General features: G+C 42.3%; 1 protein-coding gene across 2 annotated transcripts in view; it reads right to left on the bottom strand.

Annotated features, from left to right (window-relative positions):
• FAM124A (family with sequence similarity 124 member A) overlaps positions 1–22,204 on the bottom strand; it is a 69,795-nt gene that overhangs the window by 27,589 nt on the left and 20,002 nt on the right. Inside the window, exon 3 of one of the 2 annotated variants that reach the window (XM_073343264.2) lies at positions 6,978–7,016. The exons of the other annotated variant lie outside the window; for it this stretch is intronic. Coding sequence (XP_073199365.1) covers positions 6,978–7,016 — 39 coding nt within the window. The remainder of the gene's footprint in view (positions 1–6,977; positions 7,017–22,204) is intronic. 2 annotated transcript variants of the gene reach the window in all.

A 22,204-nucleotide genomic window follows, 5' to 3' on the forward strand; every position in this document is an offset into this window, starting at 1 on the left:
ACAAACAAACCAGAGGATCCTCACAAGGCTCCAGCAGCTGGGGCTTTAAGAAAAATAACAATTATTTCAAAATTCACAGTAGCAACACTACCTCTGAGGTAACACTTTGCTTCCCCATGCACCATTATGCTTATGCTACCTATTGGCTTTGGGCTGAACTTCAGGGTAATGGTTCTCAAGGTGTTTTGATAAACTTATGGTACTCATCTTCTGCTCACCTCTTGCTCAGACTTGGAGGAGGCACAGCATGTTGCGCATGTGCATGCATACCCGTTTATTCTATATAACAAACCCAAATTTGGGACATGTTTCATTCTGACTGGTGACCCTAATTTTCCAACCTCCTATACATCCCCATCCCTCCCTCCACAGTTCATTTCTGTCTGTGCTGGACACACACCAACAGTGAACTGCAAAATTAAAGAACTCCCAGATAGTGTCTACAATTTCACAAAGAACCCCCATCAATGGGAGGTTGATGGGATTCTGAGTTTCTGCGGGCGTTACGTGTTTACAGTTCAAAGCTTGCAAATCAGTCTGGTGCAAAAATTAATGGAAAGCCATGTAAACTGGAATCATGACACTAAGCACAGGGGATTAGTAATGGGATTTAGAGCCTTTCACCCCTAGACTGCTGGTGTGAATCCCCCCAAAGTCAGTAATGACTGAAGTTTGTTAAAATGTGAGGATGGTTTAGGAGTCTCTGCCCAAATTCCCATTGCATAACTGCCCATTTCACAAAACTGAGAAATCAAAAAAACACAGAACCCCTCTCTCCTAACAGATGTCAGAGCTTCATGTCCAGGTTCCATAACCACAGGGTGGCCTCTACATCAAGACACGCTAGATATTTTAGATTGTCCTCCAGATGTTGGGTTGGATGCTCTTTCACCACATGATTTACTGTCTGCTATGCTTCTCCACAGTCACAGAATGGGGAGGAAACCAGACCTAGCTACTGCACGCTTGTGGTAACTCTGGTTCAGCCAGCAAGTAACCTATTGAGTCTAGTCCAGGGTCTACAATCAAGTGGAGGCAGGTGCAGCAATGGACCCCTGAATTTACTTAGCGTGCTAGACTCTCTTTCCTACTGATGCTTCTAAGGGCGTAATTTTTGGCTACCTGGTGATACTGATCGTCCGTGCATGGTGAAGGATCAGCAGCTCTTTTGTCCAAGAGTGCATGAGCTGCCATAACAAAGGGGGCCCGAGAGCGTCATATCCCAGACCACAGGAATGAGATTCATCCTCTGAATATATCTGAGATTGGGGCACTAGTCAACTGGAGACGTAATAGGCTGTTTTCATCTGTCACAGCTCTCCAAGCAGACCGAACAGTAACAACATCTCACTGACAGTCTGGCAGAGCTCTATGTGCTAGCACATACAGACCGCAGGTTTGTGTGTAGTTTGAACAGCCACTAATGACATGAGTGGCCAAACTCAGCTCTGTGTCGACAAGCTGAATGTGGAGGCTGCAGCCCCAGACTGCAAAACACTATGCAGCTGGAGCAAACACCAGTGCCAATACAGAAGTATGAAAGACCACAGGGTCTGCTCCCCAGGAGGTTCCCAATAGTTTTCATATCAAGGTGGTATGAAAAGAGATCTTCATTTTCCGGTGTTCCAGGTGAGGCTGTTTGCCAGGCTATGGTGGAGTGACAACTGGATGGAATGGCAGTGGCCACCCTTGGATCAAGATGGGTTGACTGGCAAAATAACTGCTTAGAAGACAAGTAATTGCCACTATCACAACCTGCTCTAATTGGCAACTTTGTTAGCAGTCTTCCCATAAAAACCAAGAATTGACTCTCTCTCTTTCTCTCTCTCTCATCTGGATACTCAAATGAACTCATTACCTGTGGGCAGTTCCCATGTGAGAGCTGAATGTGACAGCTGAGGTAAACTGGAGAAGCTTGGGAAACTTGCCCTGCCACCCCTCATACTATACCTGTTCTGTGGAGAAATAGGGGAGCTGTCAATTTAGCATCCTTCGTAAGCACTGCAGTAACACAAATGAAAAGAGACGGAGTACTCAAACAGATCCTGTTTCTGCAACCTTTTTCACACTGGTGAACAGCGTGTTCAACGGGACTACTTGTATGAGTAATTCCACATCAACATGAGTAACAGTAGAACAATTAGGCCTTAAAATAGCAGCTTGTCTTGCTTCTGAAGTTAAAGGCTTAGCAAAAATGTAGAGAAGTCTTAATTAAGTAGTAATTTATAATTAGTATATTTGTTTTGATTATTAGGTAACATATTTAGTTTACAATTGACTAGGGTTGCATCATTTTTAGTGGGGAATAAAAAAAGCTGAAAGACAATGAAGTCTGGATTCTGACCAACTCCAGAATTCCACTTTAGAAGATTTAAGATTTGCAAAAATGTAAGTCCCTTCCAGTCATAAAATTTTTCAAAATAAAAATATGAATTGCTATACTTGGCAGAAACCCAGGTTACTGATCTTTGTTATATTGCAGTTCTCTATTCCAAGTTCGCAAGGTGTACTAATTCAGCAAAAAAATCCATTAATAATCTCTCAATAAATTCAAAACTGTACGATTTGTATGAGCTTTCAAAATGCATCCAAAGAGTTAATCAGTCTTTTCACTCTTTCCTTCAATGGTTTGATTTAATATATGTATGTACTTTACTAAAATCTGGTTCACAAGTGAAACAGAGTTTTTCAAAAGTATGATTAAAAAAAGGGTAGAAAGTACATTGCCTTTTAAAAAATAGTTTGGAGCTGTGCACACTTACACTATTGCTCAATTTGGCCCAAGAGCTAACTCTGTACACTATATAATATCATCTAATTGGCTAAGACATGGTCATATGCTATAAAATATGTTTGTGGTAATGCCTGCACAGGTAATCAATAGTTTGTGTACAAAAAACAACAAACTTATTACTATTTCTAAGAATGGAAAACTATTCTGGGGCTCATAAACCTTTCAGGTAATAGGACTGTGCCATGAAATAGACACATACACACCTTAGCTGATGGGAAAGGAAAGCAGTAAGAGAAAGCATGCTTTGTGACTGAAGGCCTAACTCTCAGCCCTCCAGCCGAGTCTCACACACAGTCTGTATGTGAAACAAATCAGACCCTTTCCAGGGTATACAGTTCAGCTGGACCTATCCCAGTACCCCGCCATTGGTTTCTCTGTAGCTCTCCCCAGGCTCAGTCTAAGCAATCCTGACCCTGGAATGGGGATGTACCCCCGGGGGCTTCCTCCCGGGAGACACACTCTTTACATGCTCTGGGCCCACTAAACCATCCAATCCCCTTCCTGGGGTGTTTCACAGTTCAGTAAACTCCCTTCCTCAGGACTTAAGCCACTTTCCTAGTGGCTGGTATGGGGGGGGACCCAGAGCCACCCACTACTCCAGGCCGCAGCACAGGGACCTTATGAATGGCAGCTACGTGCTGCTGCATTCCCCGTAACTAGCCACCATGCTGCTACCATTGCCTGGGCCACTTCCCCGCGGCCCCAGCACCTTCACAAATGTTTTACCCTTACCATAGGACTGAAGTCTTTTACTCCGGCCCAACAGCCAGCCAGAAGCGCTCTCTTGCTCCCCCGGTCCCTGCCAGCAACTGATCTGTCCGTGGTCCTGCCAGTCCTTCCGCCAGCCAGGAAAACAATGGTCATTCCTCCAGCTCCAGTCACCAGCTGACTGACTCCTCCGGCCTTGCTGCGCCTTGTATGTGAGCCTGCTGGGCCCTGAATGGCTGCTCTCTGCAGCCTCTCTCATTGGTGCTTCCCCTGCAGCTAGTCTAAGCAGCCTGGAGAACTTCTCTACTGCTCCTTTCTGGGGCAGGGTGTGGTAGGATCCTGAGGCCTCCAGCCATGGGCCTAAGACTCCCTCTCTTACAGGGGCAATCTAAAAAAACGTACATGTTTATCACGTACACTAATTCCATTTCAGCTAATGTCCCATGTGACAATTCAAAACAGAAAGGCTCTCCTGGTTTACAAAGTGAAGTTATTTTATGACTTAGTTCCTAAAAGACTCTAGTTGCTGTACTGGAAACAGTTGATGAATATAAATATACACTCTATGCAATTTGCAAGCATTATTCTTTAAAAGTTAGTAATACACTTTTTAAAAATTGAATATTACATTTCTAAAATAAGCATTAATTCAGCTATTAATTTAAATCTTTTTTCCTGTTCCCATTCAAGAATGGATAATTTATTTTAAAAATGTTTAAAATGCAAACTGGTTCTGAGACTCTAAAAAAAAGTCTTGCTCTCAGAAACAGAATGACAAAATGAGGGAAGCTGGCTAATACAGATTGAATACACAGAATATTTAAATAAAATGAAATCCCACATTGCTTAACATAAACTCTGTTTTTAATGGTGGTGGTGCTGAATACATTTACTTCATCATCTATTAGAATCAAGGCATTTTAAACCATTATTGCATTTTTTAAATTCATTTTTAAATCAATTAAGTTAGGCCAAATAACCCAGATACAACAAAGTGCAAGGAAAGAAATGGATAAGTTAGCAGCTAAAATTTGTTTATATCTCAATTATACACTATTACTTCACTGTGTTTCAGTTACCTCCTCCATAAAAAACCCAGAGGAACAAGGATACTTGCTATAAGGATTAGTCTTGGTTAAATTAGTTTGTAAAATGCTACATACATACCAATTATTTTTCCCAAACCCTAAAACTGTAAAGTAAATTCTAGATGTCCTCAAAATGGTGTAACACAAGAGAAATCCTTAAAAGACAGTAAAAAAAAAATCTCTTAATAGCAATAGCTATATTTGATAGCATGGAAAGTATTAAATTACAAGGCAGCCAAAGTTAGTTAAGAATTCTGTAAGGGTCTGAGAAATCTGATGAATATATAACCTGAAAGGGCAGAATGGCAAATAATTTACTTCAGAGATACATTTTTACATGCAGTTCAGGATGGACATTCTATATCTGCAGAGTGGCGCACGTGATAGAGAATCTGTGTGCCTTCCAATGGTCATTTCAGGATAAAATAAGTGTGGTAAATTGAAATGAGATTGATATGTAACAAATCATGCCACTTATTTGCCTGATGGAAATAAAAGATTTCTCCACGGTCCATTAATACAAGCAGGCAAATGACAAGGTGACATTGTCCTTGGTGCACAGCAATGTTAAAAATCTTATTGACTGCCCTTCTACAGGGAAAGAAGAATGCAAGTGGAAATAATAGAATTATTTATTTGTTATGGGACTAAGATTGAATTGATACATTGGTAGGTGACATAAGTGCTTTCTCTGACCTAATTAATTTATCCTTTTAAACAACAATAAAAAAATTGTACCGTCCCTTTAGAGACAAATCAAAGCTTCTACATACACCCGTCACCTGCAAAGAAGTGTATGGCCTGATTTCAGCAGTTCTGAACATTCAGAAATCCCACTGAAGTCAATTGATGCTGCAGAAGTTTAGCACCTTAAAAAAAATCACTCACGAAAGTCCAAAATCCTTGCCTTTAGCATGTTGGTAACCGGGCAAATATATTATAAAGCTCTTAGAAATTACACATGAAAAAAAGACTTATTCAAGTCCATTCACCTGCAAGGGCAAACTATGCTCCCAACAGAAAATGTATCAGGTATTAAACTACTACTGCTACTTGCGTATTCTAACTGTGTGTCATTTTATATAGCTTGTACATACCCACATGAAGACAATTTATTGGAGCAAACAGGATTTGACACACGCCTACCTAGTGCTCACTTGGAAAAAAAGGCGTATTCTTAACTCAAGTTAGAAAACTTGAGGTAAAATCCCAGTGATAACAAGGCAGTTTGTAGTTTTCACACATTAGCAGGCAGAATTAAATCCTAGGCTCCCAACAGCCTTTAACTAGATTTGCTAGTTCACATGGAAACTACAAGCTGCCTTGTCTTCACTAGGATTTTACCTTGAATTATTTAACTCAAGTTAAGAACATACTGTTTATTCCTGATGAACACACTACCATATAGGTCAATCCACAGAATACAGCAGGAGAGAGGAAGAATGGTACTACAGTGATGAGTGCAACAGAAAAGCTTGTAAGTAATGAGATCATCAGATTAGAATAAGAATTTATACTACCTATGTAACTCAAGCCAGTCCTACACCCTTCATCCTCCTCAGCTCATATCTTCTTCTAAATAAGAAATTACTAAAGAGAAATTAATGTAAGACCTGCAGAATACTGATTTCTATTTGTGTATAGGTGCTCAGCTCAGTGGAATACTTCAGAAAATTTACTCCAATCAAGCACAGTGTAAAAAGTAATACTGATCTACTTGGAGAACATGCATTTACATGTGGGTTCTGCTCTCTTGATGCACGGAGTGTGATGCATGTACATCGCATACATATGGGAAAACTAAATATCTCTCTCTTTAAAGTAGACTTCAATACTACTTTGGGAAACTAACTTCAGAAATCTAGCATTTTCAAACACTGGACTAACTTAATTGAAACTGTCTTAAGAACCTCTATTTTCAGAGATCTTCTGTCATTGGCACAGAATAGCAAGCAGCTCTGCCCACTTTATTCTAAATAGTGCATGTGGGTCAGCAGTTAGCATGGGACCAGGTTACCCTTCCTTGCTTCATTCCTTGGCTTTAACCATTTTGACAGATGTCACAAGCTTTTAAAATAATTTTCAGCATCATTTCAGCTGAGCTTGGATTTTCAAGGAAGACCTTTTCTGTAACCCTTAATTCAATGACAAATCTTTCTACCTACTTACTTGCAGTATTTTGGAAGCTGCAGCAATGATACTGTCATATAAGAAAACATAAACCAGGAGACTTAAATATATAATTTTCTTCTGCAAGACATTTTTAGCATCTTTCTTGCTATAACATTAGAGTGCCATTTAGTACCTTTACTGTAGTTAGGGGTTTATTGAGGTTTCTTACAAGCCAAATTTTGATTGTTGGCAAGGAAGAGAAGCAATTTGCTTACTTGTTTTTGGATTTACAGCATGGGTCCTCAGTGCGGTCGCTGCAAAAAAAATACAGGGGGTGGGTCACAGTCAGCCTTCCATTCTTTATGGTTAGATGGGAGGGGAGCCTCACCAGCATTTTGTCTGTTGTAACATGACATTAGGGTATGGAAAACCCTCATTGAGGACCACTCATTTAGAGATCAGATATACAACTTGTGATGCTCTCTCTGGGTGCTCAGGGCTCATTACTCCCCTATCTCCAGTGAGAAGAACACTTGCTGATACTTACCTGGGTGTCAGCTCCCTGACACCACTAGTCTGTTAGCCATGCAAACAATCTCCTCCGGGCTCTGCCAACCTTTACGTTGCCCTGCAGGATAACAACAGGTGTGCCACAGCTCCCAATCCCCTCTGAAAGCATCCCCTACCATGTCCAGCCCTTACCCACTGGACAGTCACAGAAATTACAAGAGAAGCTGTCCCCACAGGAACAGTGCACACACCTTGTTTGATTCAATTGAGGCTCATCTCATATATAATATCACAGCACTAAGATACATTTATAGTGAAAACAATGATAAAAGTATTATCAAGAGCTAAGTCTTAAGAGACAGTGAATAAGGATAATGGAAACGGAAATGAAAACATATAGAACAAAATCATAAAACACAAAGCTGGGTCTACACTAATCAATGGTTACCTCTCCTATATAATAAAGGAGTTTTCCCCCAAGGATTCAGTCTTTTGCAGAGCTCGCTGGTTTTCTGGCAAACCAGGATCGAAGCATTCATGCAACACCCCTGCTGCTCAGGCCTCCTTGCATTCTACTTCTATTCTTCAAAGTTCACACCTGCCCCACAACCAGGGTATAGTCTCCAGTGTTTTCGCATCCCCCTGTTTACTTTGTATGCAGATTTGGCTTCCATTGTGTTGGCTCAGAACTAGGGTTGTTGATTAATCATAATTAACTCATGAGATTAATTAAAAAAATAATCACGAGAAATCGCACTGTTAATAGAATACCAATTGACATTTATTAGATATTTTTGGATGTTTTTCTACATTTTCAAATATATTGATTTCTATTACAACACAATACAAAGTGTACAGTGCTCACTTTATATTATTTTTATTATAAATATTTGCACTATAAAAATGGCAAACAAATAGTATTTTTCAATGCACCTCGTACAAGCACTGTAGTGCAATCTCTTTATTGTGAAAGTGAAACATACAAATGTAGATTTTTTTTGTTACAGAACTGCACTCAAAAACAAAACAATGTAAAACTTTGTAAAACAATGTAAAAAAGTGGAACCTACAATGTAAAAAAGTGGAACCTACAAGTCCACTCAGTCCTACTTCTTGTTCAGCCAATCGCTAAGACAAACAAGTTTGTTTTACATATACGGGAAATACTACTGCCTGCTTCTTTTTTACGTCACCTGAAAGTAAGAACAGGCATTTGCATGACACTTTTGTAGCCACATTGCAAGATATTTATGTGCCAGATATGCTAAAACATTCGTATGCCCCTTCATTCTTTGGCCACCATTCCAGAGGACATGCTTCCATGCTGATGATGCTCGTTAAAAAATAACACGTTAATTAAATTTGTTACTGAACTCCTTGGAGGAGAATTGTATATCTCTTGTTCTGTTTTATCTACATTCTGCCATATATCTCATGTTATAGCAGTCTTGGATGATGATGACCCAGCACATGTTCATTTTAAGAACACTTTCACAGCAAATTTGACAAAACACAAAGAAGGTACCAATGAGAGAGTTCTAAAGATAGCTACAGCACTCAACCCAAGGTTTAAGAATCTGAAGTGCCATCCAAAATCTGAGAGGGATGAGGAGTGGAGCATGATTTCAGAAGCCTTAAAAGAACAACACTCAGATGCGGAAACTACAGAACCCAAACCAGCAAAAAAGAAAATCAACCTTCTGCTGGTGGCATCTGACGCAGATGACGAAAATGAACATGTGTGGGTTCTCTCTGCTTTGGAGCGTTATCAAGCAGAATCCATCATCAGCATGGACACACCTCTGGAATAGTGGTTGAAGCATTAAGGGACACATGGATCTTTAGCACATCTGGCATGTAAATATCTTGCAACGCTGGCTACAACAGTGCCATGCAAACACCTGTTCTCACTTTCAGGTGAGATTGTAAACAAGAAGCGGGCTGTATTATCTCCTGAAAATTTTAACCAAACTTGTTTGTCTGAGCGATTGGTTGAAGGAGGACTGAGTGGACTTGTAGGCTCTAAAGTTTTACATTGTTTCATTTTTGAATGCAGGTTTTTTTGTACATAATTCTACATTTGTAAGTTCAACTGTCAAGATAAAGAGATTGCACTAAAGTACTTGTGAATTAAAAAATGCTATTTCTTTTTGTTTTTTACAGTGCAAATATTTGTAATCAAAATAAATATAAATATAAAATGAGCACTGTACACTTTGTATTCTGTGTTGTAATTTAAATCAATATATTTGAAAATGTAGAAAACATCCAAAAATATTTAAATAAATGGTATTCTATTATTGTTTAACAGTGTGATGAATTGCAATTAAATTTTTTTATTGTGCGATTAATCGCGATTAATTTTTTTAATCACTTGACAGCCCTACTCACTACGCTTAATTTACATAGCCAACAGCAGACAGGTGAATCAATTTTCTTTGTCTGGCAAAACCTGTTTGACAACCCTACCTGGGACACACTCTCTAAAACTTATTTTCAATACATACACACAACTCCTTAAATATCATTCAGACATACATCTCACAACAATTATGATCTTCGGCATGACATAAGCTTTTATTAGATACCTCACTTGACCCTCTCTGGATAAATTATTATGAAAGAAATGTATTCGGTGTAGTGAGTTTGTCATCACTGTCAAGAGTTACTGTTACAGAACAGCGATCCCTTTGCCTGTTGGCACTGAGGGGTTCTTACAGTCACACAATTATCAAGGTATGAGACATTTAAACAAAACATTGGTGTTTTTCATAGCCACATGTTTAACTTTAAGCAAGCGAATACAGCATGTACTTAAACTCTTTGCTCAAGCAGGGACTTTGTTCTTATCTTAGAAAGGTCAGAGATAGAGCTTTGAATTGAACCTAAACTGCCTACATCCCATGCTACAGCCTTAACTACAAAGCCATCATTCCTCTATGACCTGGGGCAGTCACTTCATGTGTCCATGACTCAATTCTTTCTTCTCACCCATTGTCTGTCTTGTCTAGTTAGATCATAAGTTTTTTGGGACGTGACTGTCTTTAATTGTTTCTGTACATGCAGATATTTCATCTCTAATTCCCAGGCGTCTATACTACCACACACAATGACATATCTCAGGGTCCCTAGCACAATGGCAACTCATTTTGGTTGGGGACTCTAGAGGTTTGTAATACAAATAATCAATACCACCACCACGATAGCTTAGGAGATGTTTCCAGGCATTCTATGCCCAGCAATGGTGACATATGCAGATTTCCATGCTGTATATGACAGACAGGGCTCCACTCACATCCTCTGATGATTGGGAAGGGTCAACAGGAAGGATGCCGGAGCCAGTGGGTGAGATCTGCTGCTGCTGCTGGGAGTAAAAGAGGTGGAGAGCTTGCAGACTGCGCATGGTCAGAAACCACAGTCAAACCTGGAGGAAGTTGGGATGGCAAATCAAGAGATGGCAGCTGGGAGGGCAAATCAAGGGCTGAGTTGAAACGAGTGACACTGACTTTGCTTGGGGCAGTGGAGCCAAAACTAGACACTTTCTTCCTGTATTCAACCATCAGTTCTTCCACTTCAAGCCTAGTGGAATCTGATGAGCAGAAACATGGTTTTAGCATAGCTGCATACTGCTAGTGGGTGAGAGCAATGACAATGCTGTTCGTCACACAGCCCGTGAGAGGTTACAGTGCCCTTTACCCCTAGCAGTATGTTACAGGCCAGGATAGAGGTGAAGAAGATACCCTCCTCACATTTTCCACAGAGTTGAACCTTCACTCTCAGCCTTTTACTGCAACTTTTTAAACATATTGTCTGAGTTTTTAATGTTGACAGAGGCTGCAGACTGACTTCCAGATTACTTGGTTCCAATTTCCTGTCCCCACATCCTATTTAATTAGTCTTCTTTTTATAGTAACAACTTCCAGAAATGCATCATGCTAATATAAAGCCCACCATGAAATTATTTTTACAAGAGTATTTAGCAGAGCCTCTCACTAGCAATTCTGTGGATCTGTGGAAAAAAAAAAAGATCTGTGGAAAAACGAAAAACAATATGGAAAGATTTCTGCTTATTGTAGAAAAAGGAGGGTGAAATCTGCAGAGATTTCTTCGTTTGCAGCAGGAAAAGAAATCCATAACAAAGCTATTCCTTTACATGTCTGCTGAGATATCAGAGGAAGGTAAATACATATGTAATACAGAATTTAATGCATTTGACAGCTGGTTTGAACTAACTGAACTTGCAGTGGGCAGCTATCTTAGGAAGGTTATTTTTGTGACATGGGTCTTTAAAGGCTAAGTCAAAACCATGCCCCAGCTTGGTTTTCATTACTGTTAGCAGTTACGAAGCAGTTAGTGAAGGCAGTCAGGCTCTCTCTGTATGTTATCATTTCTGTTTGCCTATAAATACATGCACTACTGCAGCTCCTCGAGCCTGTCACTACACTGTAGGTTATCTCTGCAACCAGAAGGGCTAAAGCTTTGTCTTTTAGTGAAAAGATCTAATTCTGGAGAATACACAGAAATGTGCACAGATTTTGCTGTGCTGTATATTTATACGCTTTGCCTCAATGGAATGCGAACTCGAAGAAATTAGAGGTGAAAGAACTTGTGAGGACAGTGACTCCATCCTCCAATAAGTAAAGGGCATAGTTCTCAGACACTAAACTGATCCTACACTTTCCTTTCCAAAAGGCCTCCTTTTCTCTCCACTTTTTCTTTTGGCAATGGATGCAGAAAAGAATAGAATTTCTGTCAGCTGGCAATATAAAAACCATCTGGTCTCACCCATCAAAGTGAAGGGGAGAAAGGGCAGGCAGGGAAAGAGACAAAATTGGAGGGCAGAATAGAAAAACTGTGTTTGCATGTGAATCATTAAAAAAAAAAAAACCTCTCTTTTCTAACTAGTGGTGTGGGCGTGTCCTACCTGGAAGATTGGAGCCACAAGGAGGCCTGGTCTACACTACAAACTTAGGTCAACATAAGCCATGTTAAGTTGATCTAATAATGTATGTGTCTACACTACCGAGTTCCTTCTGCTGACCTAAGTGGCCTGTAAAGTGGACTTCTGTACTCCACTTCTGTGCAAGGCATAGCGCTTGATTCAACATCCAGGGCTTGACATGGGGATAGTGTAGACACTGCATTGTGTAATTTGAATGAATTGGCCTCCAGGACGGGTCCCACAGTGCTGCGTAGTGACCGCGCTAGAGAGCGCTTTCAACTCCACTGCACGTCAGCCAGGTACACAGGAAACAGCTGCTCCCCTGTTAAAGCCCCAAGAACTTTTGAATTTTCATTTCCTGTTTGATCAGCATGGAGAGCTTGCCAGCACAGCTGATCATGGAGACTTAAGGCTGCACACGCACTTCAGCATGGAGTACACAGGAGGTGGTGACTCTTATTGCTGGGTGGGGAGAAATGTGTCTGTGCAGGCAGAGCTCCGATCCAGCAGAAGAAACGCTGACATCTATGCCAAGATTGCACAGGGCATGGGGGGAAAAGGCTACACCAGGGACACACAGCAGTGCTGCATGAAAATAGAGGAGCTTCAGCAAGCGTATCAGAAGACAAGGGCGGCGAACTGTCCTTCTGGTTCTGCCCCCCAGACATGCCGTTTTTATGAGGAGCTGCATGGGATTCTTGGCAACGAGCCCACCACTGTCCCAAAACACTCCGTGGATACCTCCCAGCACCCCCGGACAACCTAGAGCAACGAAGAGAACGCTGTTGATGATGATGAGGAGAATGCGTGGCAGGCAAGTGGAGGATCCATTCTCCCTGACAGCCAAGAACGTGATGCCCGGGAAGGTACCTCTGGTGAGTACACATTTCCAATCAAACTGTAGCGGTTACATGCTATTATTTTTTATGTTTAATCTGAACAAAAAAGTAGGTGTAGTGGGTATCAGTGGCAGCTGCAGCTACACAGAGGGTGCGCTCCGAAAAAGACTGTTTATGTGCATGGCGATGGCCCATGAATCCTCCATGGAGATCTCTAGGAAGCTTTCATGGAAGTACTCTGCAATCCTTTGCAGATGGTTTCTGGAAAGGGCTGCAGTAGGACACTTTCCCACACTACTCCAGTATTAACTCTGCAGGCATCATTGCAGCACACAGCACTGCAGCATAAGACCAGGTCTGTTCCCAGATGCTTGCAGCATCTACTCCCTTGCCGCTTCTTTTACCCTCAAGAGAGTGATATTGCATAGGGTCACCTAGGGGAAATGGGGAAGTTTTCAATGCTAGCCCTTGAACCACAAATAATTCATCCTTTGGTGAAATCTGGGTCACACAACCACGCTTTCCCAAACATGCCATGGTTGTGATTGGAAGGGATCACCTTTTAATGCTGCTTGCAATACACAAGGGGGGGAGGGGTGTTGGTTGCCTGTTTGTCTCCCTTCCCACATAACCCAGTGCCACTTTTGTAAAAAACAAACTATCTGGGGGTCTTTACACTGGTGCCTATCCTCAAGCACCATCCAGGTTGCTAGGGGAAAAGGGGCTTTTCTCAAGTTCCAACCTGTGATCCCAAGGATGTCTTCACAAAAGCAGCAGCACAAGACTTCTTGACCATGCCTCGTGGCCTTACTCACCATAGCTGGAGCAGCAAATCATCTCTTGCAATAGCCAGCACTTGTGATTACATTGTGGCTTGCAGTGAACTGTATCGAGGGGTGTTTTTTTTTATAAAAAACATTAACCTTGCACCAGAAACAATGTATGCATTGTCAGTGCTACCCTTTTGCTTTGCATTCCTTGCAGCTGAAACGTTGTCTGTAGGTGCATCCTCCAAACCGGGACAGAGATTTTCCCAGATTAGAAGGCAGAAAAAGAAGACTCGCAAGAACATGTTCAGTGAGTTAATGCACGCCTCTGACAGTGACAAGACAGAGCTCAAAGCATGGAGGATTACACTGTCCGAGAATCTGGACAGGGACAGGGAAGACAAGAGAGCATGCAGGGAACAAGAGCATGCCACGCAGGAAGAGATGCCGTGGATTATGAAGGGGCAATCAGACATGTTGAGGTGTCTGGTTGAGGTTCAAGAAAGGAAGCTGGATGATAGAGTCCCTTTGCAGAGAACCTACTGCCATCACCACCCAGTTCTACAGCCTTCTCCCACAAACATCCCATGGTGCGCAGGCAGGGGGGGAGTCAGTATCCCTTGCAAACAACACCAGGGGAGGGTACAAGGACCAGAAGGTGCCCATTCCCACACCTTTGATTGTTATTGCAGTGCATCTGTAAGAAAGCTTTCCTAGTTTCTCCCTCCTCCCCAATGTTATCAGTCTTTTGCCCCAGGTTATCTTACTTTTCTTTGCTGTCTCTGTGTGTTTGTGTGCATAATAAAACTTTACGGATTGAGGAGAAAAGGCTCTGTCTTTACTCAACACATGGAGGTTGGTGGGGTTGGAGTTTACAGGGGATAAAATGCAATGGAGGGGACAGTTTGGTAAGGAACAACACAGATAAGTGTCACATTACTCTGGCTCATTGTCTCCCTGAGGTTTTGACAAACAATTTCAGCACAGAGCCCTTTGATGTGCTCTTCTTATTGCCCTGGTGTCTGCCTGACAGACAATTTTGAGCAGCCAATCTCCCTCAACAGCCCACCCTGGTGGAAACTTTTCTCCCTTTGTTTCACAGATATTATGGAGCACACAGCAGGCAGCAGTAACAATGGGGACATTACTAGGTTAGACCTCAGTGAAAGCAAACAAACGATGCCAGCAACCTTTTAAATGTCCAAAGAAACATTCCACCACCATTCTGCACTTGCTCAGTCTATGACCTGATCGGTCCTTACTGCTGTCCAGGCTGCCAGTATATGGCTTCATGAGCCATGGGAGCAAGGGATAGTCTGGGTCTCACAGGATCACGATTGGCATTTCAACATCACCAATGGTTATTTTGTAGTCTGGAAAGAAAGTCCCTGCTTACACCTTTCTGAACAGACATGTGTTCCAAAAGATGTGCACGTCATGCTCCTTTCCCAACCATCCCACGCTGATGTCGGTGAAATGGCCCCTGTGATCCACCAGCGCTTGCAACACTATTGAGAAGTACCCCTTTCGGTTTATGTGCTCTTTGGCAAGGTGGTCTGGTGCCAAGATCGGGATATGTGTTCCGTTGACTGCCCCACCACAGTTGGGGAACCCCATCATGGCAAAACCATCCACTATGTTCTGCACATTGCCCATAGTTACTACCCTTCTTAGCAGAAGTCTGTTAATGGCCCTGGAAACTTGGATCACAACAGATCCCACGGTAGATTTACCCACTCCAAATTGATGCCCCACTAACCGGTAGTAGTGTGGTGTTGCAAGCTTCCACAGAGCTATTGCCGCTCACTTCTCCACTGTCAGAGCAGCTCTCATTTTAGTATTGCTGCACTTCAGGACTGGGGAAAGCTCTTCACACAGTTCCTGGAAAGTGGCCTTACACATTCAAAAGTTCTGCAGCCACTGATTGTCATCCCATAGCTGCATAACGATGCAGACCCACCAGTCAGTGCTTGTTTCCTGGGCCCAGAAACGGCGCTTAACTGTGTCAAGTTGATGCATGACTGTTGCCAGCAACTACGAATTGCTCCGCTCTATGTCTTCCAGCAGGGCTGCTTGCATGACATCACATTGTTCCAAGTGGCGGCTCTTGTATCAGTTGTGTAAAAACTTCAGGATAAGGCGCAAGGTGTTTGTAATGCTCACAACAACAGTGTACAGCTGAGTGGGGTCCATGCTTATTGTGCTATGGCATCCGTGTAGGTAACCCAGGCTTACGAAAAAGGTTTGGTTTGTTTGCCATTGATTTCAGGGAGAGAGGGAGGGAGGTAAGTGTATCACGGGAGGCTAATGCCATATTCCCATAACCATATGGGATCAAAACATTGGCACAGAAGGCATTGCAAGTCCAACCCAAAATTCCACTTGTCTATGTGCACTGTGGGGTAAATACCCACATTGCAGAGCTCTGTGCATCGATGCAAGCCCTGCTAGTGAGGATGCACTCTGCTGACACAATGAGCGTAGTGTGGACACGCAAGATTGACTTGCTTAAATCAGAGGCTTGATGTCGACTTAACTTTGTTGTGTAAACATGGCCGAAGATACAAACACCACACGATTAAGTAATCTCAATGTATTGAGACTTTTACTGTTCCTTTGAGAATGGATGTTGTAAACTACTGCAATGAAGTGCTGAGATGGTGGTATCAACTATGACTAATGAGGAACCTTTAAACAAACACAAAAGGTCCCTCTACCACACATCGAGTAACCTAAAAACCATTTATTTTAATTAGTTAACTGACTGCAAGGATTTATGTGGCTTGAACTTTGGGCCACAGGTCGCACTTCCACGCTATTCCTGGACAGCCTCGGCAGAGCCACTATAAACACACCATAAGTCCCGGGAGACCAGTCACTGCAGGAAGTGCCACCCACAGTAGAGCTGATTGGAAGCTCCTCCAATGACCTGGCCCAGGCCCGGTTCTGAGTCTCAGTTCGGATTCATGGCTCTGACTCTGGTTTGATCCTCGGCTCTGGCATCCAGCTTCTGACTCTGGTTCTGACACTTGTTTCTGTTTCCCAATTCCTGACTCCCGCTCCAACCATAGGACCTGACTACCCTTACCCTGGTTCCTGACACCGACAATTTAGATCGTGTTTCATGGGTGTCAACTGTGATGCTGGCAAACTAGGTGCCAGCTCATGCCAAGGCCCTCATGTTTCAACTGCGCACTGACAAATATATAGATATTGTTAAAATAAGTTGAGTTATAAAAATGTGCTTAATGTTTAGACTTTATGAAATACTTGTAAGATGTTTTATGCATTAATCTCACTTATAATATCTGTATCCCATGTTATAAGGTAATATTTAAGTGTTTGCATTGTAATCCTCTGCAACTGTGTAAATCACCAGACAGGAGAGAGAGACATGAATTAGTGTGAAATGTTGGCTTCCAACAGAAGGTGTTTGGGCCTTTTATGTTGGGCAAGGCCCTCAACACCAGACGAACTAATGGGGAACATCACCTGACAAAAAAGACTTTCCTGATTGCTCCCGGCCCCCCAACTCCCCATGAAGAGGAGACATGCAAGTGAATTCCTTCCATCAGCTAAGATTGCAATTAGAAGCAGAAGGGACAAAGGAATAAAGTGTCCTAATGAGGAGGAACCGTATCTCTATGCTGCTTGGACTCGGGAAGGCAACGTTTTCTAAGCATAAGCAAGAGATCCCCAGTGTTTAGACTCAGTTAGCCATAAGGGACATAGAGAGCTTGCTTATTATTGAAGCTTCTAGTACCTTCTGAAACTTAAGAGTCTAACTCAGTTGTGAATGTATGTTTACCTGCTTTAACCTTGTAAATAACTCATTTCCTTTTTCTAGTTAGTAAATCTTTAGATAGTTTATTACAGAATTGGCTGTAAGTAAGGCTAAGATTTTGTCATGGTTATTTTTAGTAAAAGCCATGGACAGGTCACAGGCAATAAACAAAAATTAATGGAAGCTGTGACCTGTCTGTGATTGTTGCTGCTGAGACGCTATGTTTCCCGCCCTCCCCCTCTGGTGGCTAGGACAGGGAGCTGCAGGGTTCTCTCCCCCCCACTCCCCGCAAGGCTGTCCCCAGTTGCTGGAACACTAAGGAGGGCTCCCTGAGAAGGCTGTAGCCTTTCGCTGGAACCCTGCAGTGGGACCTTGAGGAGGCTGTGACCTGTTGCTGGAAACCTGTCGGGCCCTACTGGCTGCCAGCTCCAGTCCCGCAGACCCAGGGGCTGAAGCAGAAAATGTCATGGAAGTCTCTGGAAGTCCCGGCTTCAGTGACCTCCGTGACATAAATGTAGCCTTAGCTATAAACATTGTTTTGGTGTGAGATCTGAGGTGAAACTGACCTGGGGTCAGTGACTGGTCCTTTGGAACTGGAAGTAACCTGAATATTGTTGTGATTTTTTGTGTAAGAGACCATTTATCACAAAGGCAATCTTACCTTGCTCACAAGATAGATCAGTGTACCTAAGGGGACTGTCTGTGACTCCATGTTAAGGCTGCTATAGAGCCTGAGGAGTTTGCACTTGATATTTGGTTGGTGAAATCTAAGTATAGAATTCACAACCAATTTGGGGTTTGTGCCCTGCTTCTTAAGAGTCTGCTCTGAGGTTGGTACTCATGTTCTTGAGCCACTGCCAGACAGCTTGACACTAGACAACTGGAGGTTTGGGGGGGTGGAAGCATGTCTTACCCCACTTTTCAAGGATCTGTCCCCATCAGAGCACTCTCTTTGGATGTTACTTGGAAAGTGCACTTGCACAATCCAGTCCGTACAGCAGGAGCTCTGAACCCTCTGGCCAAGGCCTTCTGGTCCTCCTTTTTGACTCTCAGGTGAAACAAAAAAACAATCCAAAGTCAGCAAAAGAAGTTAAACAAAGGGGCAAAGAAAACCACTAGCTTCCTTCCTCAGAGTCCCCTGGGACTCCAGCACAAGCTACAGGATACAGTCTCTTCCCCCTCTTAGCAGAGATCATCTGTTTTCCTTTTTGAGAGGAAAGAGGTTCTGTTGGCTATCAGACCTCTTCCGGGGAGCTGAGAAACTTAACAACCAGCTCCCTTCCAGGGCTGCCCACTGATGAGTGGTGTTCCCTTCTTCTAAACTCCCTCTTTATGCCTGGCATGACTCGTAGGTGCAGCAGGGCATGGCTACTCAAGCCTACAGCAGCTCCTTACCCCCTTCCATGTTGGTGCAGGATTTATACAGACTGTTTTCCATCCCACTCTCCCCCCAAAAAATTAGTGATTGCATTAATAATGGAAACACTGAGTTTGGAACAGAAGCTAGTTTATCTCACTTGATTAAAAGTGGACAAATTTAGTCATGGTATAAAACCACTCATTAAAAAGAGATTCAACAGCTAGTATTTTTTCTCTCTATCACATGAATGCGTGCCCCCTCCCCATCCCAAAAGCATTGTCTATACCCTGGTGTTTTTATTTCCCCAAACCTTGACTCTAATTCCTGATTAAACGCAGGGTTTGGGGTCACCCTGCTGCTGCTATCTGGACCACAACACAGCAGGCTGCATGCAGGCAATATTCCAGCTCCAATGCTGTCACATTGCGTCAGGTAAGAGTAAATTCCACTCTGTCTTCTCTAGTACAGCTCCAGCTAAGAAGATATTGGGGATGAGTGGGCGGGTGGGGGAAAATCTCAGACTTACCAGTGAGATCTAGAGGCAGATTTTCAAAGGTATCTGGGCAACTAAATATGCTGTTAGGCACCTGGTAATATTTTCTGAACTGCCTAAGCAGGTTAGGCAACTAATTCCCATTGACTTCAATGGAAGTTAAGCAGGTTAGATACTTAACTCCCATTGAAGTCAATGGGAATTAGGTGCCTACCCTGCTTAGGCACTTTTATAAATCTTACTAGGCACCTATCCTCATCTTTAAGCACCTAAATACCTTTGTAAATCTGGCCCTTAGAGGACAGTGCACTCTATGTGATTTGGGATACTTGTTTTCTGTTCCTGACACACACCTACTGCATGACCTTGGGCAAAGCAGATCACTTATCTGTGCCTCTGTTCCCCCCCCCACCCCGCCCCATTCGTTTTCTCTATTTAGATTGTAAGCTCTTTGAGTCAGGGGCTGTCCCTCACTATGTGTTTGTACAGCACCTAGCACAATAAGCACCTGATCTCTATTGAGTCCTCGAGGTGCTATTGTAATACAAAAAATAATAATTAAAACAACCCTGCTTACAGAAGGAGACAAGATTCTGCTTTCTGGTGGTGGAGAACACAAACAAGACTGAAAGAGGAAGGGAAAGGGTCACTGACAAGTAGGCAGGCAGGGGAGCCATTTGCCATGACGGAAAGATTTGAAAATTGGAGGATAATTGCACCACAAACAACTCTGTGCACAGATGAAACAGGTGGCCTTAAACTGACTCATCATAATCTATGTGACTGACTATCAACATCTAGCTTATGGCTATTCTTTAGAATGCAAGTATGCATGTAAAAATACTGAATTTCTGTTTCAAATTTTGAAACTGGAAGCCACAGAGCCTCAAACCAACAGCTGGGCTTGAAAGTGAAAACAGTGATTCAGTAGAAAAGCTAACCAGTTTAGGAACTAATCAGCAAAGAAATGCAACTCTGCTCCAAGAAACCACAAGCGTTTACCTCAAATTCAATCCATGCACATGTTCTGCAGTAGGATTAGAGGATATCATTACATTTTTGAAAGAATTATTTCCTATTTGAATAGTGTTACTTTGCATAAACACCATTAATTTATTCTGACTGCACTTAATGAGAACTGCCAGCTGTCAAAATAAGATTAGGCCTTAAAGATCTTAAAGAGAAAGAACACTGATTTACACACACAGAGACAGTATGTTCAAAACTTTTTTCTTTTATATACACCTGGTACTGTAGTGCTGGTTGTCATCTCTGGGCCATACTGTTCTTTGCAGTGGAGCAGGCCATGGAGAACTGAGCCAGCAGAGCGAAGCCATTAGAAGAGAAGGTAGCTGGAAGGAGGAATTGCAATGGGAATTTTGCTCAATCCTTGCACCCTTGTTTATCAGTGACATTTCAGACTGATTATATAAAATAATTAGAAAAAAATAAGTCTTGTGGACCCTCCCTGACAAAGAAATCACTGGAGAATTAAAATTCACCACCCATACTAACATTAAAATAGCAGAATTCAACCCATCTTACCAGGTGGCTCCAGCTTTAACAGCTCCATGATACTACCTGGAACCAAAAACCAATAAAACCTCTACACTTGCAGTTCTGAAAACAAATATTACACCTGCATAGACACAAGCCCAACAATGGCTGCAGAGCAGCATTGGGATGGTTCTCTCCAAATGAACATACAAAAATAGAACATTCCATTTCCGGTGGCATCCTGACCAAAGTAACACATACTCTTGCCTCTACAAAAGATCTATCCCCTGTTCTATGTATATATGTACAATGGCAGCTAGCTGTATATGAATGCAGCCACAGATCACTGCATTTGGATTGCCAACTCTCCCAAGATAAAAGGTAAAAAAGGAAGGTTTATGCTTTATAAAATACAAGTTTTAGAATATGACAAATTTTAAAATTTCCTCAACTGTAATTACACCTTAGGTGTTTCAAGTCAGATATAGAAAACATGAGATTTTTTGATGCACAAAGGAATTCTTGAATAGCCATTCTTTCACTAGGAATAAACACACAAAGTGCACCTTTCAATTTTATTGAGGCTAAAGTCATAATGACTTGAGTTTGGATCCTGTTCTTCCAATGAAGCTCATATAGAATGTCATTATTTTAGAGACTGTAAGACCAGAAGGGACCATTGTGATCATCTAGTCTGATCTCTTGTAGAACATCTAATCTTGATTTAAAAATTTCCAGAGAATAAAATATCCACCACAACCCTTGGTGATTTAATATATGTATCGATCTCAAACTACTTTGTTTTTTGAGCACCATTTTGGTTGTAAGACAGTACTGTCCCTTTCCCGTTGCCTTTTTACCTCCGTCTTGGACTGAAATTCCAAGAGAAGTTGCAAGGACTAACAATGCAAAGCAATCAAGGGTCATAAACCTAGAGGGTCTTATTCAAACACAAGCTCTCTTGAGCAGTGAGTCAGCTACCACTCAGAGAAACCCATCCTTCCATGTGAACCAGTAACCAAGCAACTGATCATCTAATGGTGACTCCAGTCACCTGAGGAAGGCATTGATGCTGATCAGGAGAGTAACCTTACAGAGGGGACTAAAAGTTTATAAAAGAAAGACTCTCTCACCAGCCATTTGAGTGGGGGAGGGATCAGAAGCACGCTAGAAGGAGCAGGAGGGTCTTGGGACCCTGAAAGGGCACTGACCAAATCCCAAGGGGTTCTTGGAGTGGCGAGGACGCTGGAGGGAAGGCTGTGTGTGCAGGTTTTGTTCTTTCTGCATGGATCTGTAAGTCTCTATGCTTT

The sequence above is a fragment of the Lepidochelys kempii genome, chromosome 1, assembly GCF_965140285.1.
Source record: "Lepidochelys kempii isolate rLepKem1 chromosome 1, rLepKem1.hap1, whole genome shotgun sequence".
In the NCBI taxonomy this organism is placed as follows: Eukaryota; Metazoa; Chordata; order Testudines; family Cheloniidae; genus Lepidochelys; species Lepidochelys kempii.